Source organism: Dama dama, chromosome 13 (assembly GCF_033118175.1).
Source record: "Dama dama isolate Ldn47 chromosome 13, ASM3311817v1, whole genome shotgun sequence".
Classification (NCBI taxonomy): Eukaryota; Metazoa; Chordata; class Mammalia; order Artiodactyla; family Cervidae; genus Dama; species Dama dama.
The window spans coordinates 51,189,836-51,207,600 of NC_083693.1; the positions used below are offsets into that span (position 1 = coordinate 51,189,836).

Consider the following 17,765-nt stretch of genomic DNA (forward strand, 5'->3'; position numbering starts at 1 on the left):
GTCAGTACTCATTTTAGTGAGATTTGTGAGCTGACTTTTGGTTTTACTTGTCTGTTTTGAGTTTCTGATCAGCTTTGTTATTGAAAAAGAGCATTCACTAGAACAGTTTTTGATCATTAGTGTGAGATAGACTTTCAAAGCATTTTCTGAGATGAGACAAGTTACTTTAACATTATTGTCAATCTGATAGATAGTGAGCAGGATTTGATTGCTCTAATGTGTCAGTTGTGATAGGATTTCACAGACAATGGACCTGCCTTTTGAAAAAAATGATTATTTTCTAGAAATAGAAAGTCCTTGAGCTATAGGGCCTGCCGAGGGCTGGGCAGGCATCTTTTCTCATCTGGCTATTCCTGAGGAATAGGCTCAGTGAGGACATGCAGACAAACCCACCCCCCATTTCCTGTGCAATGGGAGTAAGTCAGGGAACCTGATTGATGTCGATTTCATTGGATTCCATGCATGTGGTTGCGCTAAAGAATTTAGTCAACCAACCACCAGTCTTAATGCAAACCTTGATAAGGTTATTTAACACTCAACTACTCTGTCCTCCTCCATTTTCACAGGCAGTATTTGCTATAGCTGCTATCCTTGTATCCCTACTATGTGCCAGGCCCTCCCCCTAGGACTTCACAGACTTCTTTTCATTTAAAGCTCCCAGCAGTCTCTAAGATAGACACAATGTGCTCTGATTATCTTGAACAGATAAATGGTATAACTGAGGCACACATGTTAAATAACTTGTCCAGGATCATGCTACTAACCTGTAAAGGGGGGCAACCCAGGATTCATACCCAAATCTGTTTGCTCCAAATCCCACAATGGTTGATAAACAGCTAACATTTTTGCTTCTTATCCTATTTTGTTTTTCATCTATATTTCTTCTTGTTAACTCTGAATCTGTTCTCTGCCCATCAAAAGGCAGAGTACTACAAGCTCTGACTCTCATAAAAGCTGTCTGTTTGTTAAGGACTAGCTCTTTCTTACAGTTGTTGATGTTTTTGAAAAATTCTACCTAAGTCTAATTTAGGAAAATAATTATGCATCTAATGATCAAACATTTGGTTTTTTACATTTGGAGGAGGTGGTGCTAGGGAAAATATTGCATCAAAAAAGCAGAGTAAGTATATTAAGGGTAGAATTTCCCTTCTCTAAATTGATCCCCCCACCCTTACCTATATATCATTTTCTCCCTCCTATCCAAACTTCCCTGTATTCTGCTTTTTGCCCTAGGGTAAATTTGCTTACCTTTATTCAGTTATGGTTCTCTATGTTTTTGATACTTTTATTTGTATGTTTTTGTTATATTCTATTTTTCAACAAATAAACCGCTCCTCCCAGGGCTTTGTAAGTGGTCTTGCTTAGTAAACTCTTGGATCTGTAATAAACAGGGGAACACAGATGGCAAGACCTCCTAATGGTTTTGGCTATTCTGAGCACCAGAAGTTTGACTGGAACATTCAGTTCATCCTAGTCTTTTTGAGATACCTTAGTTTTTCAAAAGTTGCATCTCTTTAAAGGAAATTAAAGGAATCCAAAGGTAGTTATAGCAGATCTCTGTTGGATTATTGTTTTATAGATTGTCAGGTTCCTTCATCTCCACTCTTTTGCTGATAATGTGTTTCTCATCGCATATAAAAATCTACCATTTAACTTAAGATTTTAAGAAAATCCTAGAGATGAAGTCCTGGGATACCTGACTCAAAGTCACACAAGTGCAGAAGGAAGTTAATTTGGATAGGTACTACTTGCTGCAATTGGAATCTTGGTTGTTTCATCATCGTTGTCATCATCATCATGATTATTTTCTAGCCACTTTGTTTCTCTGTCTATATTACACTAACATAAATAACCTGCCTCTAAGAATAAAAACAAAGTAACACCAATTAATTCTACTTGGTCTTGAGCAGATCTGCAAAGATGTGTGTGTGTGTGTCCTTGTGTGTGTGTGTGTGTATGCACACCCGTGTGTAATTATATACAGAGAGTCCTTGGTTTAGGCTAGAATTCTACACCAATGAAACAGGTTTATGGATGAAAAGCCTTTGCACAAATGGATTTAAATCAGAATTATCTCTGAAAAGGCAGAACTTCATGTACTACTCACCATCCTCTTGGTTTCACAAATATTCTTAGGTTTTTTTTTTCCTAAATCCATATTTGATTTATCACTTTATCAAAGACAGGGAATATCTGAGACATTTTATAAAGCACCAGATAATTCCTCTAGAAAAACAAAACAACAAAAAATGCTTAACTAGCTTGAGGATTATCTGCTATATTGGGCTATCCTCAAAGAGAACATTTGACCAAATAATTTTCCAGCCAGTTATATCACTCTGTACATTTTCTTTTTTTGAAGACAACTTTTTAGTTATATAAATGTTGTAAATGTCCTTCCTCTTGGAAACTTTCCCTACTTTTTTTTTTTACCCTCAGGGTATATTTTATGTTTGAGGTTAAATCTTGAAGAAATGGAGATTTTATTGAAAATATTGACAGAATTTAATTCATAACAGAAAAGAGTGAACGAGGGCACAGTGATCAGCTCTTCTTTAATATGTAAAATGTAAAGTCTAAAGTGAATGATTTTCTAATGGGTCTTGTCAGATATTCCCCGGAGTTGACATAAAAACTTTTTTTGAAATTACAATCAAGTTAAGAGATTTATAGGAAGAAAGAATTAGGAAAGGAAAAGGACAATATTATAGACAAAAGTTTAATCTTCTCCTGTGGAAATCTTCCACTCCAACTTCTTTATTGAGTGAAAGATTTGTTCTTGTAGATGCTGCCATGCAAGTTTTATACTTTTTGTGGGCTTGCATTTGTAAAGCCACAAAGGCAGCCTTCGGTCAAAAAACAACTGTGTCATAGAAGGCAAGTCCGAGTTATAGGCATCCCTTGGGCTCAGCTCCTGGTGCATATCCGGGTGACATGGTTCCTGCAGCCAGAGTGAGCCCCCGGGTTTGGGACCCTCATGGAAAATCTTATACTTCTAAATGTTAAAGTCAACCTGAGAGTTACAGAGAGAGCTCTTTTGAAAGACAAATTCAGTTATTTATTAGCATTCTCAGAGTCCAGTGTCGCCAAGATAGTATTTGAAATTAATGTACTATTTGATTAGACTGATTGATTGTTTCTATAGTTAAAGATTTTAACATTCACTAGTCGTACTAATTGGTCATTAGTACTTTATCAGCAAGCAAAGAATAAACAGAAATTCTAATAAAAATTCATCATGGTGAACATACCCCATACCCAAGCGAGCATGATGATGGCCAGTGAACTAGATTAAGTGCTATAATATTGGTAGGAAAGATTCTGTTAGAAAATTTAAGAATATCCCTTAATTAATGTTTACTTTGCATCTGGACTCTTTTAAACTTAAGTAGGCTGTACAGATAATCTCTTACATATCCAGTATAATAAAGTGCTAATGGGTATTTTATGCTTAATGTGTTTGTGTGGTATCCTTCCACTAGTAGTTTCAGGAAGGACTGAGAGCTTCTTAGGAGAGCACTGTGAATGTGCTGCTGGTGAAGCCTTTTTTTCCACTCCTGAGGAAGAAAAGCACCATGGCCTGTTTTTCAACCAGACTGTCAAAATAATTCTGAATTGTAATGCAGATATGCTGACCTGTTAATACAGTGAGACACCTCTCTCTACCCACCATGTCATGAATTACTTGTGATTTTAAGAGCAAATTGAAAGGAAAGATGAGAGAATGAGCTAGGCCGGGAAAACCCTTTATGAATTAACTAAAGGCCACTCTAGAGCAATTCTCCATGCACTGACTATTCCAGCTGCTTTATACTGACTGCCTCCTCAGCCCTTCCCAAGCATTAGCTCACCTAATCCTCAGAATTCTCTCTGAAAATGGACAGCGCTGACCCCCTAGAAAAAGTGGTGTGAGGCGATGACTGCCCAGAAAGGTTAAGCGACTTGCCCAAGACCATGCCGAACCCATTCAGCTTCTGTGTCCCAGAATGTGTCACGCGCCACCAAAAAGGGTAAAAATCAAGAAATCCAAGGAAAGAACAAGATCCCAACTGTGCAGGCAGAAGGCAGCCTAAGAGAATCTGGGCTGCTTCATTCATGGAGTCAGGAAGTCCTCAGGTGTTATTCTAGGACTGGAGGGGGAGGGTTCTGCCTGGACTTTATAAAGGGACAGTAGTGAGAGAAGTGAGCAAGGATCAAAGTGGAACCTCTGTGATGGAGACGGGGGAAGAGAGAGACTGTGAGTACAGTGACTAATGACTAAGAAGCTACCCTACAGTACTGGGGCTCGAGACTCAAGTCCAGGAAGATGTGGGTAAAGAAACCAGGCAGATGGTGCTCAGCTTGGGTCTGATTGGGAACAGGGCCACATTCTGAAGAGGAGGAACCCTAAAGGGAAGGCATGGGAAAGATAGATCTATGAGAGCTTCTGGCCAGTGAATGGCTTTACAGATAGCTACAACTCTTCTCTTTTCCCAGAAGCTGCATCAGGTAGAGAACTCAGGAACCAGAAGCAAGAGGGGATTTCACCATATGTGGGTACAGATAGTACTCCATTATGAACTCCAGAGCTGTGATAATATTAGACTGAATGTACCCTAAAAGATGTCACAGGCTAACCTCTTTTTTACCTTTATTTACCTGACAGTTTTATCTTCACCCAATCCAAGGTTAAAAATGTAGAAGAAATCAATAGGAAATAGTTAATTCCATAAATTACATATTTGACTGTAATAATCTTACATTTTAATTTATGTTATTGCCCCCAGTGACAAATTACTATTGATAGAAAAGCCTCTTTCAATAATTTTGGATGTTATTCCAGAGGGGAATAGAACTGATAATTATGCTATCTTTCAAATTCATGCTTGGGGCAAATTTCTTTCCTGACTCTTCCAAGAGATTTTGAATGGATAAAATTTTCATGCTTGTGTTCCCTAATTCTTCTGCTTTTTTCCTTTTTCCTACACAGGAGACTTTGAATGTGATTGATCCTGGCTTGATGGACCTAAATGGGACGAGTGAGGATGCCCTGGAATGGGATGAAACTGACATAAGTAACAAGTTAATTAGTTTGAATGAAGAATCGAATGACCTTGATCAAGAATCCCAACCTGTCATGCCTTCCTTAAACCTTGAAGAGACAGGCAGTGAGAACCGGAGTTTTGAAGAAGAGGCAGGTGACCATGGGGCATCTCAGTATGCATCAAGTATCACTGCCCCATCCAGTCCACACGTTTACCAAGTCTACAGCCTCCACAATGTTGAACTCTATGAAGACAGCCACATCCCATTCCTGAAAAACAATCCAAAGTTCACTAGCATGACACAGCCTAGTGTTTTAACTAAGAGTCTCAGCAAAGACTCTTCCTTTTCATCTACCAAATCTTTGCCAGATCTTCTAGGGGGCTCCAATTTGGTGAAGCCCTGCCCATGCCATGGAGGAGACATGAGCCAAAATTCAGGCAGTGAGAGTGGAATTGTCAGTGAAGGGGACACCGAAACCACCACCAACTCTGAAATGTGCTTGCTCAATGCAGTGGATGGGTCCCCAAGTAACCCTGACACTGAACATCTGGACCCACAAATGGAAGATGCAGTTAACTTGTTAAAGCAAAATATTAAAGACGAGGAGGAACGAATTAAGCTCCCAAATAGCTCTCAGTTACCCATTTCACCAGTGGGTTGTGTAAATGGAAAAGTTGGAGATTTAAACAGTGTTACCAAACATACGCCTGGTTGTTTGGGAGAAGAATTACAAGGAAAACATGATGTGTTTACATTTTATGATTACTCGTACCTCCAAGGCTCAAAACTCAAATTACCGATGATAATGAAACAGTCACAAAGTGAAAAAGCACATGTGGAGGATCCCCTGCTTCATGGTTTTTATTTTGATAAAAAATCCTGCAAATCTAAACATCAGGCTACAGAGTTACAACCAGATGCACCTCCCCATGAAAGGATTTTGGCAAGTGCACCCCATGAAATGGATCACAGTTCATATAAAAGTGGTGATGTAGAGAAGACATTCACTGGCATGCAGAATGCCAGACAGCTCTCTCTTTTATCTCATAGTTCGTCTATTGAGTCTCTTTCTCCAGGGGGTGATTTATTTGCATTGGGCATCTTTAAAAATGGCAGTGACAGCCTCCAGCGAAGCACTTCTTTAGAAAGTTGGTTGACATCTTATAAAAGCAATGAAGATCTTTTTAGCTGTCACAGCTCCGGCGACCTAAGTGTGAGCAGTGGCTCAGTTGGTGAACTGAGTAAAAGAACATTAGATCTCCTGAATCGTTTGGAGAATATCCAGAGCCCTTCAGAGCAGAAGATAAAGCGAAGTGTTTCTGATATCACTCTTCAAAGCTGTTCCCAAAAAATGTCTTTCCCTGGCCAACTGTCACTGGACATAGCATCTTCTATCAATGAAGACTCGCCAGCATCGCTTACAGAACTAAGCAGCAGTGATGAGCTTTCTCTTTGCTCGGAGGATATTGTGTTACACAAGAACAAGATCCCGGAATCAAATGCTTCATTCAGGAAGCGCCTTCCTCGTTCGGTGGCTGATGAAAGTGATGTCAATGTCAGCATGATCGTGAATGTCTCTTGTACCTCTGCCTGCACTGATGATGAAGATGACAGTGACCTCCTCTCCAGCTCAACGCTCACCCTAACAGAAGAAGAGCTGTGCATCAAAGATGAGGATGATGACTCCAGTATTGCAACAGATGATGAAATTTATGAAGACTGCAACGTGATGTCAGGGCTGGACTACATAAAGAATGAGCTGCAGACCTGGATTAGACCCAAGCTTCCCTTGACAAGAGATAAGAGAAGGTGTAATCTCAGTGATGAAATCAAGGGCACTAAGGATGTAAGTAGTAGTGAGATGACCAATTCCTCAGACACCCTCAACATTGAGGCCCTTCTCAATGGCTCAATAAAACATCTCTCTGAAAATAATGGAAATAGTAAGAATTTACCCCACACCCATGAGTTAGGGACAAAAGGTGAAAATAAGAAAAATATTTTCAAAGTTAATAAAGATCCATATGTGGCAGACATGGAAAATGGCAATATTGAAAGCACTCCAGAAAGTCAGAAGGACAAACTGAATGAGATTTCAAAGGAATCAGAAAGTCTTGGTTCAGCTGGGAAAAGGATTTCAGAGAATGAGCATTGTAAGTGCAAACCAGTTATAGACAGCTCAGATGAATCCAGTATTGCCGGGAAGGAGTCTGTTCCCCAAATGGTTAGACATGTCCCAAAGAAATGTCAAAACCACCATCATTTTGAAAATCAGAGTGCTGCTTCTACTCCCACTGAGAAATCTTGTCCAGAACTGCCTCCAGAAACCAGTGTTATCAATGGACAGGACTACTCCAATGTACTGAAATCTTCATCTAATGATGCACCAAGTATGGCTGGAAAACCTGCTGGTTGCTGCCTAGCACGCGAACAAAACGAAACAGAGGAAAATGTTGCCGCCAGTGACAACGTTTCCTGTTGTGACTGTGAACCAGACATTTTTCATCAGAAAGACGCCGAAGATTGCTCAGTACACGACTTTGTTAAGGAAATCATAGACATGGCTTCAACAGCCCTGAAATGTAAATCTCAACCTGAAAACGAGGTCACTGCTCCTACTTCATTAACTCAAATCAAGGAGAAGGTGTTGGAGCATTCTCATCGGCCCATCCAGCTAAGAAAAGGGGACTTTTATTCCTACTTATCTCTCTCCTCTCATGACAGTGATTGTGGGGAGGTCACCAATTACATTGAAGAGAAGAGCAGCACTCCATTGCCACCAGACATGACTGACTCTGGCTCAGAAGACAAGGAGGACACCGAATACTTCTTCGAGGCCTGTGTTGAGGAGGACCCTGCTGAAGACAAGCCCCATTTCTCTGATGCTCCTCCAAATGAACCTGCGGATCCCACTGAGGCCGCAGTGCCCCTGCCAACAGCAGCAGGCTCTTCCAGGTTCAGTGATACTTCCTTCCTCACCAATAATGCAGACACGGTGGCCCTTTCAAGTCCTCCGAAAGGAGGTGATATAGGAAAGGAAGTGGATGGTTTACCCCAAGCTTCTAATGACCATGGAGAAAGCACAGAGGTAACTACTCCTTCAAGGCTGGGAAGTGAAAAGGGAAGTTCAGAAAACCCAAGTGAGTCAGCAAGGCCAGAAGAACACAATGCTTCTTCAGCCCCATCTGGCGTTCCCGGACTCTCCTCGAAGGCGAAGCAGCCAAAGGACAAGGCCGCATGGCATCCCAGCCCCACAGCTTTAACCTGTGAAGAGAATCTGCTAAACCTTCATGAAGAACGACATAGAAATATGCATAGGTAGAAGGTAACCCTCTCCAAGCATGAAAATCATCTCATTGAAAGGTACGTATAGTCCTCATGTTTTAATATATATTTAATATATTGTCACATATATATTTAATATAGACATACTTAAAATATGAGTTTTAGTCAACAAAGCTATGATAGGAGAAAGGACTAGTCAGGATGGCTGGTATTTATCTGAATAAGGTATTTAGATGGAAGAAATACTCCCAACCATGCAAGTAACTGTGAAGCAAAAGGGGGAAAAAGCAGTCACCATTGACATTTTTAGTAACATTACCTTTATCACATCATTATGCCAAGAAGAATAAAAAATTTGAGGAAGTAGTCAAATACAGTAGAGCCTCAAATTCTTCCATTAAGGGAGGGAAAGGGGTTCTCCTCCAGATTGCAATTATACCCTCTGATCAGAATGCACGCACAGTGCTCCCTGCTCCAGCTTCTGTGCACGGCCTGCTCCCTTCCGTGCCTAGAGATGAACAGCGATTAAGTTAAAGCTGCATCTCCGGATCTGGGCCTTCCTTTTACGCTTCTGTCTAATGTAACTATCATCACATTTACTTCCCTGGTGGAAGGCTGTGCTGTCACAGCTGTTAATCACGACCAAGTCTGAGGATTCAAACAGGAGGGGAAAGTTGATGTTAAAGAAGAGGCTCTTATTTATCCACACAGAGACTGAGAACAGGCTCCGAAAGCAAATGCAGAGAGAATACATGACAAGTTAATGGCGTTTTGATAAAAACAGAATTTTTGAATTTTGCCTGAAGGTGACAGGCTGATTTCCATCCATGTTTTTTTTTTTTTTAAGAAAGTCATTCTGCTCTTCGTGTTTAATAAGACAGCTACTGATTGATAATTCTGATAGGATGATACAGTTCTAAAAGTGACACCGAAACTCTGTTATTTCCCATTTCTAAGCCTCAGTGATGAATGTACTTTCTCAATCAAGTTTAGAAAAGAAAATGTGAGTTTTTGAATGTGAGAGTTGTATTTCACCAAAGTATGAGGTACTGACTGCCATCTCCACCTCCCACTCCAGAAGCTTAATGCAGTAACCTAAACTCGTGCTATAGGAAATGAATTACAGAAGCAATCTACCCTAATTTGTTAACTTATTCAAATAACAGTTATTATACTTAACTATGCTAAAGATTATCTTTTTTGTGGCAGATTGTTTATTTTTTGATGAGCCTAATTACTGATTTTCTAAAAGTAATTTACATTTATTACAAATACATCTTTTAAAATGTGACAGATAATGTTGTTCCCATAATGTATTATGAAAAAAGTTACTATTTAAAAACACATTATTTAATTTGAAAGATGAATGGCAAACATCATTATTTTTTTTCCTGCAACACCTGTGCCCTCAGCTCATTAAAATGTGTGATTCTGTGTAGAGCTGCTAGAAATGGGGAATGAGGGGGGAATCTATACCATATATATACCCTAAAAATAAACTCAGTATGCAAAATTGTAGGAAAGCAGCCCTACTTACTAATATAGCACAACTAATTTTCTGTGTTTCAGACTCTATTTACAATTGGCTGCAAGGGAGAACAAAAGTAGGAGAGAGAGAAATGTATTTTCTGTGAAACATGTCCACCCTATAATCACATTCTCCATCAGTATGCAGTAAAACTGACCATTAAGGGAGAATAACTGCCATTCCATAAGCTGCTTCAAAACAAGTTCTATTAGAACCAATTGTACTGCCAGCTCTGCCAACCTCCACAGAAGGGCCGGTAGAGCCTGGCTGATTTTTGTTTTCTGAAAGGGGATCAAGGCTTGAAAGCAACACCACTCTGGGCGCAGACTTATGTGACGGTGACCCTCAAATCACCAGTCACGCCGAGATCTGGTCTTGAGAAGCTCTGGCACTGGAGAAACCTCTGGGGTGCACGCCTTCCTTTTTGATGCCCTGGGGATTTCTCCTCTCCCCCACACAGATATAGAATTGAAATGAAATGTAATGACTTGCAGCTCCATCTTTAAACTCGGGGAAGGGAACATGCTGACAGATCTGTGTAATCCTCACAATTTTACAGGCATGGACAGTGTAAAATTATCTGCCAGCCCGTCTGCCAGTTAGCAATATTTTGTGGAGCCCCTGCGGTTCAATGCCTGGCCAATCACAGGCAATGGGAGAAGCAGCCAGATTTTATTTCTGCAGAACTCACATCGCCCCCAAGTGACTTGTTATCAGCCTAAGGCCATTTAGGTAGCCATATTTACTGGGCCTATTCAGTGTTCTCAGTTTCATGTAGACAGAACATCTGGATACCTAAACTTTTCACCAGTCATTAATGCTGGGTACCTGGGTGTAAATATTTACATACTGTTAAAATACTACAAACCAGGACAAGTTATTTAATCTCAAAATGTTGACACGCCTTCTGTGTTGAATGTCAGGAATGCATAGTAAAATTATATGTAAATATGAGGTTTCATGTCTATGAAAGCTTAATTGCTGTCATCGTTCTCCCTTTAAGATTCAGAAAAGCAAAAAGAAAAACTCCACTTTTTTAAGCCATTTGAAAGCTATCACTTGGGATATCCTTTTTATCAGGAAAATAAAGTTCACCAAATTTGTTTTTTTTTCCACCAGAAATAAGTTCTCAGAGGATGAAATGATTGTAATGTCTTCTAGAAGGGCTGTAACTTAGAATAACAGTTATAGTCCTCAAGAGAAACACACATTTCTTTTTTGCAAAATTTTTGGAACAGGTTTTTCGTTTACTGTGTTCTAATTAAAAGCCCACTGAATCTGTTTGAGAAATTTTAACTTGCTCTAACACAGTATGCATTTGCAGTGATTTCCAGGTACACTGCTGTGCCTTTCACTATTTTCATTTATGTATCATGTTTCTACAAACATAGAGGGGTCAGTTATAGCAAATCACATCAAAAAAAGGTAACTGGATAGATCCAGATATTTCTGCCTAATTTGAAGGAAGCATATATGTCTGGAAAGCCTCCTAGGACCTGCTTAAGAGATGTACTTTGCACTAATCTTTTTGCTGTATTCTGACAGTTATTTCTTCATAATCCTCATCATAAGCCTCTGACCTTTGGTGAATAATTTAACCCTAAACTTCAGGCTGGGTAAATCCTGTGATACAAAAACTGAACTCATCACATGCAGCCAGTGTATACTATTTTTTTCCTTTTGGTTTGCTCTGATTTTCTGGGGGTTTTTAGTGTGGGAGGGTGCTGTATTTACTTAAGATGTATATATTTCCTTCAGAATTTTTTTAGCTTTATTGCCTTTCCTACTTTATCAGTCTGCAAAGAGTTAGAGGACCATAGATTTTAGATTTTAAGCAAGTATTTGTGCATGCTCAAGTATACATATATACAGTAAACAGTGCTGCTACTCCGTTTTTATAAACTGGGAAAGCTCTAAAAGCAACGTTTCTCATGTACACAACAAATTGTTATTCTGTTAATTGGAATGACATTAAGTGTTTAATATGACCCAAAGTTGACCAAGCAGTTTAGGAAACTATTCTTGGTGGTAGTGTGTTAATTTTCCCTAAACAACATAGATGTAATCTTTTTATATTTACCTTTAGATCACTTTAATAAATCAAAGTTCTGTTGGATATGAAGTGCTTTTTAAAATTTTCTAGCACTTCAGAATAACTAGCCCTGCCATGCTAAATATCAAAGATTTTATTGGGCATCACTCATCTCACATGCACTCCCATTCGCACGCATGCACACACACACATATACACACAGCTCAGATCTTTGTCTCAACCAGTTTATCCTGACCCTTTCCAAATGGGCCAAATTGAAAGTTTTGATTATCCAGAGGAATTTAAGTACTGTCATTTAGTAAGCCCATATTTGCCTCACCTAAGGATTCCCTACTCAGTGGCCAGATTTCAAATGAGTCATGTCCTCAGCATTTGAAAAATTCCCCCTGCCTTTCTTGAGTTACTGGGTTATTTTACTGTAACAAATTTCATCCCATCTGTTCCTGTCTTTCTCTCCCTGTTCTTGATAACTTGCATTTTCTCCCCAGCATCGTGTGGCTCCAGCCAAACCACATTTGCTCAAGTTTTTCTGGCTCTTGAACAGGTTGCAAGATTATAGAGGAAGAGAGTAAGATAGAAAGAATGAAAATAGTTCTAGAAGGACCATAAAGCAATATGACATTAGACTTGAGAACTCAGTTTAAACCCCTACAAGCAAAAGCCTGCTATATTTGAGAGCTAGTCAGAGCACCTACCACAATTGCATCCTGTGTTGCCTAATTTTAATTGTTCCTCATACTGGACAGGTTGATTTTAGCCACTTAGAAATATGAAGAACGAATTGAGTTTGTAACAAATTTCTATCTGAGCCATCAGATGTACAGAAATAATTGAATCATTCTATTTTGCACAATACTATCAGTACTTTAAATGAAATGCATTTGTATTTGAGCTAGAAGCCCCAGTTGTGTCATTTCATAGGCAAAGGGCTGAAGGATTTGGGATTATCACATTTATGAATATTTCACCATTGTAAAATAATGAAATTGTTCAATCCCACTGTCACACGTATAGTGACTGAAGGGTTAAACCCAAGAGTTCAGACTCCCACTCTGTGAATCAAGTCAAACTTGACAATTATTTTTCTTTAAAACTATGTCTTTTTAAAAAACAAAGCACTCTGTTTAGCACAATGATTCTGAAACATTTGAGCTGTTACAAGCACTCTATTTTATGTATCCTTTCATTTCAGAACATTAGCAAGCATTTCTAAAATGGTAGCCTTCATCAGTTCCTCAAAGGGGCTCAGTTGATATTTTGCTGTGTCACTTGGCATCGGCAGCCTCACATTTTCATGCTGATTTGAAGCTATCTTGAGTATTCAAAACCCAGTTCACAAGCAAAGGGCTTCCCTCCTAGCTCAGTTGGTAAAGAATCCGCCTGCAATGCAGGAGATCCCCGGTTTGATTCCTGGGTTGGGAAGATCTCCTGGAGAAGGGATAGGCTACCCACTCTAGTATTCTTGGGCTTCTCTTGTGGCTCAGCTGGTAAAGAATCCACCTGCAATGAGGGACACATGGGTTTGATCCCTGGGGATCCCCTGGAGAAGGGAAAGGCTCCAGTATTCTGGCCTGGAGAATTCCATGGACTATGTAGTCCACGGCGTTGCAAAGAGTCAGATAGGACTGAGCAACTTTCACTCACAAGCAAAAAAGTAGGTGAGATCCAGAGAAAAAGTCAAACTTGATAATTGTTTTTCTTTAAAACTGTGTCTTTTTTTAAAAAACAAAGCAATCTATTTTGCACATTGATTCTCAAACATTGAGCAAATTCTCAAACATTGTAACATTTGGGCTATTACAACCACTCTGTTTTATGTATCCTTTTATTTCAGAACATTAGCAAGCATTTCTAAAATTGTGGCCTTCATCAGTTTTGCAAATGAAACAGACACTTCTGAAAGCTTTTCCTCTCGCTTCTTTGTCTCTCTCTTGTAGGTAAGCCTGGCTGCAGCTCAAGGGCGGCCTCACCCTCCCTCCCTGGGCTGGTCTCTGGCTCCATCCTGTCACTGCCGTTTGTTACATTGACCTCTCCCCAGATGAATCTTTCTTCTGAATGCGGTTGTCCACATGAGCCTTGTGATCTGGATGTGCACTGGTTCTCTTTAGGTGATTGTCTTTGAAGTTCAGCAAAGCTGCTTGTTCTCCCATGGATTCCTGTCCCAAGCTACCTCTACCGACCCCACCTCTCCAGCAAGACTTTTCAGTTTGCCTTCTCCCTTCCTCATCTACTCTTTAAAATTCTGCAGTTCACCAAATTGATGGTCCATTAAATTCACCTATCTGGAATGAACCCCCACCCCCACCCCCAACTCCCTGCCCTGCTGGTGGTACTTGACCAATCTCATGTTTCAATCTTGATTCTTTTTAATGGTATGATGCCTATGTTTATGGAAAGAGATTTACCTGAAAGGCCAATATTTGATTTTATGGCAGCAAAGGGAAGAAACACTGGTCCTTCTTTCAAAGTTAAGCAACTTTTAAAAGCGCTATTTTATTTATTTCCTTTTAAAAAGAATAATCTATGCAGCACTTCAGGAAACAACTATATGGTGTTGTATATTATAAACTGGTGACATTCTACTATTAAATTATGTACAACATTTTCTTTTTTTATGCTTCTTGAGGTGGTAATGAGAAAAAAGTTTTTTAAAAAAGTGTGCCTTGCTGTATTTCTTATACCATTTATTAAAAAGCTGCTTTCATGGTAAAATTGTGTTGGTTTGAAAGGAGGAAATAGCAAGGTTAAGATGTGTGAATAATTTCTGTATATATGTATAACCAAGTACAAACATTGATGTATAATGACAGTACAAAATGCTTTCATGTTTGTGATGTCTAGTGATGTGGAAAATATAAGCCTTAAATCCATTAGATTGCATGGCAATTAAAATTGGCATAATAAACATAGTTTATTGGGGGAAAAGGAAAATTAGTGATCTCTTTTACCTGTGTTCTTTACCAAATTATTGCACCTGGTTCTGGAAAAATGTGACATGTAGCAGCTTCCAAAATATTCATATTGCATAAGAGATGAAGCTTTCACAATTTTAAAAATCTTTCTGATCACTATAAAGATCTTGGAACACAAATGATTAAATGCCAGTTCCCCTAAACCAATAAAAATTTATCTTAGATTTTTTAATTTATATTTATCCTTGATGGTATAGTTTTGGGTTTCGGGATACCTAGTATATCTTATATTTATGTTATATAATTCTTTTGAACGGGTTTAATAGAAAAAAATGGTAGAAAAGTATTTAAAAAGTTGATTATTTTTTAATTTAAACTATAGATTTCAAGTGCATTTATTTTGTGTAAAAGAAGTTAGCTAAGAAATACTCCATTTGGTCTTTACTTGCTCTTGTTAAATATAGTTATGAATTTATATCCTAATGCCTACTAAAGTGCCTGACACATAGTAGGTACTCAATAAAAATCTGCTGAGTTGAAGTATTGAATTAGGTAATATGGATGACGTCTATCTATTCGAGAAAGCTACACTAAAACACATAAACAATTAGAAAAAAGATGTAATGCAATATAAAACCACACATAATGTGTAATCAATTTATATCAAAATTAAAAAACTAGTGTAGATTCATATAGTCACAGTAATGACAATCATTCATTCACCTGATAATTCATTAATATCTTTTATCTGCAAGGCACTAGTCTAGACGTTGGGATGCAATGATACCAAAAGCCCTGCTCTTAGGAGGCTTAGAGACAGGATGGACAAGGTGAACACAGAGAGACTGAGTAGTTGTCCTGCAGCTGAGGAAGAGAGCGAAGTGGTGAGAGAGGCACAGGGAAGCAGGAACAGGGACAAGAAGGAAGAAGAAGGTTAGAAGAGAGCAGGAAGTTAGACGGTAGGAGATAGTGAAGCTTAACTGCAGGGATAGGAGGAGAAAAGGTAAACTGAGAGACTTAATGAAGAGTCTCTTCAAAAGTTAAGTTGGAGCTTTTGAATGTAATATGCTAAGTAGTAAGGAAACTTTATAGCATCTTTGTTTTGCACCTGATTTTTTTTTATTAGTAGAACCTTATTAGAGCCACACCAAGAACGTTTTTTAAATACTAGTCTATAATTCTGCCACTTAATAACTTTTCACTTTGTTGTGCCCCATCTTTTCCATACATAATTCTAAATCAATGAATCATCCTAGGCTCTGTAATGGGTAGTAATTTGTTCAAAAGAGGTTTCGGGCAGACATCTAGCTGCAGGATGCACCATGATTATAGGTGGGAGAGATTAGAGCTAAATGCCTCGTTGAGAGGCAGCTGTAGACTATAATAATCTAGGCTCTCAAGGATCATAGAGTTCACAGGGAGAGTGGCCAGCTATAGAGAAGAAACAGATCCTAGAGCACTCTGAATCTCCGTAGAGGTATGGTATTATTTTATATACTGAGACAACCTAAATTTTCCTTGGATGGTAATTAAGAATGCCAACTCTAAGTCTATTGTAAAATATTTGAAGAACAAACTGACTGAGCTGTTCTATTTACCAGTTATGTGCTCATTGAAGACTCTGAGGTATTGAAAATGTGTGTTTTTTAAGTATCTACTTAGTATTAACACTGAATTTGTAGCATGACTTTCAGGTTTATTGAAAATGCTTTTTCAGGTTGGAAGGAATGAAATATAGCCTCAGTCTTTTGCTCTGTACACAACCCTCAGAGGCACTCTTAAAAATGGTCACACCAACTCTGCCTATATGTTTTCGATGTGACCATTTCAGTGTGTTCATTATCTGTCAAGGCAAGTTGTCCCACCATTAGACACGTCTCTCTGTAAAAAAGTTGTTTCTTAGGTTGCTAAAATCTGCATAGTTCCAGCTTCCCCTTGCCTTTTATTTGGTCATTGATCCGAGTTCTGTCCTCAGCAACTGCTCAGAGTATTTCTGCCCCTTTCTCCTGGCAACCCTGAAGATAAAATTGAGACCAGTTACTCATCCTCTCCCAGCTGCTCTGATTTCTGTTGTTCACTTCCCTCCACCACCCTTCATATGTCATGATTTTCAGATCCATTTCAACCTGACTGAATGTTAAGAGGCAGTATCCTTGAAACTGAGGAACTGTCTCCATCATCATACATGTAGAAAAATATCTGAACATTTAAGTGGTAAGTTTTCTCTCAGAATATATCCAAGATATATGTTTATTCTATTATTGTAAATTTCAATAAAGAAATAAATAAGTAAATAAGTAAGAATTCATTACTTCCTTCAGTGCCCCAGTCCAGTGCCGGAATCATCTTGAATCTTTTCCTTACATCAAATCCAAACCTAACCTGTTTTCATATAGCAGAATCCCCCCACCTTCATTTACTCATTCAGTCATTCAACAAACATTCATGGAATGGTTACTTGCAGCAGTGTGTTTGGCATTTGAGATGCAAAGGCAACTAAAATGCGGTTTCTGCCCACAAAGTGTTTACAGTTGTTTTGTGAAAGTGCCTTTCATGTCCTTGAATAGGGTGATTTCTCTAGATTAAAAGATGACTCATTTATTTTGTTTCCTATTCTGTTTCCCTACACTTCCAAAAATCCTATGAGCAAAGTAATGTGAAGAATTATCTGGATTTGACTACTAGAAGAAGTGGGGTTTTTTATTTGCAAGTTTTAATTACAGAAAGAAGTACATTTCATATTTCTGGTCACTGAATAAACATACATCTTATGCAATAACAAAAACAAAAAATCTAATTTCAGGGCTTTTGAGAAGCTGAGCTTAATAATTTTGTTGTGTTTGATTAGTCCAACTTTAGGTTTTACCAGTGCTATAATTTTCCTCAGGGAAAATTAGATAAAAATATGAAGACACACTAAAATGATTCAGCTATTTCTTACAAGTCATTTTAATTTCTAAAT

At 38.6% G+C, this 17,765-nt stretch overlaps 1 protein-coding gene across 2 annotated transcripts in view; it reads left to right on the top strand.

The window, feature by feature from the left end:
- The window catches only part of AKAP6 (A-kinase anchoring protein 6), a 588,857-nt gene extending 571,720 nt beyond the window's left edge, over nt 1-17,137 (top strand). For both annotated transcript variants that reach the window (XM_061159147.1, XM_061159148.1), the window contains 2 exons: nt 4,970-8,388; nt 13,829-17,137. In XM_061159147.1, the coding sequence (XP_061015130.1) occupies nt 4,970-8,347 (3,378 nt within the window). In that variant the 3' untranslated portion in view covers nt 8,348-8,388; nt 13,829-17,137. The remainder of the gene's footprint in view (nt 1-4,969; nt 8,389-13,828) is intronic.
- Nucleotides 17,138-17,765: the final 628 nt, after the last annotated feature.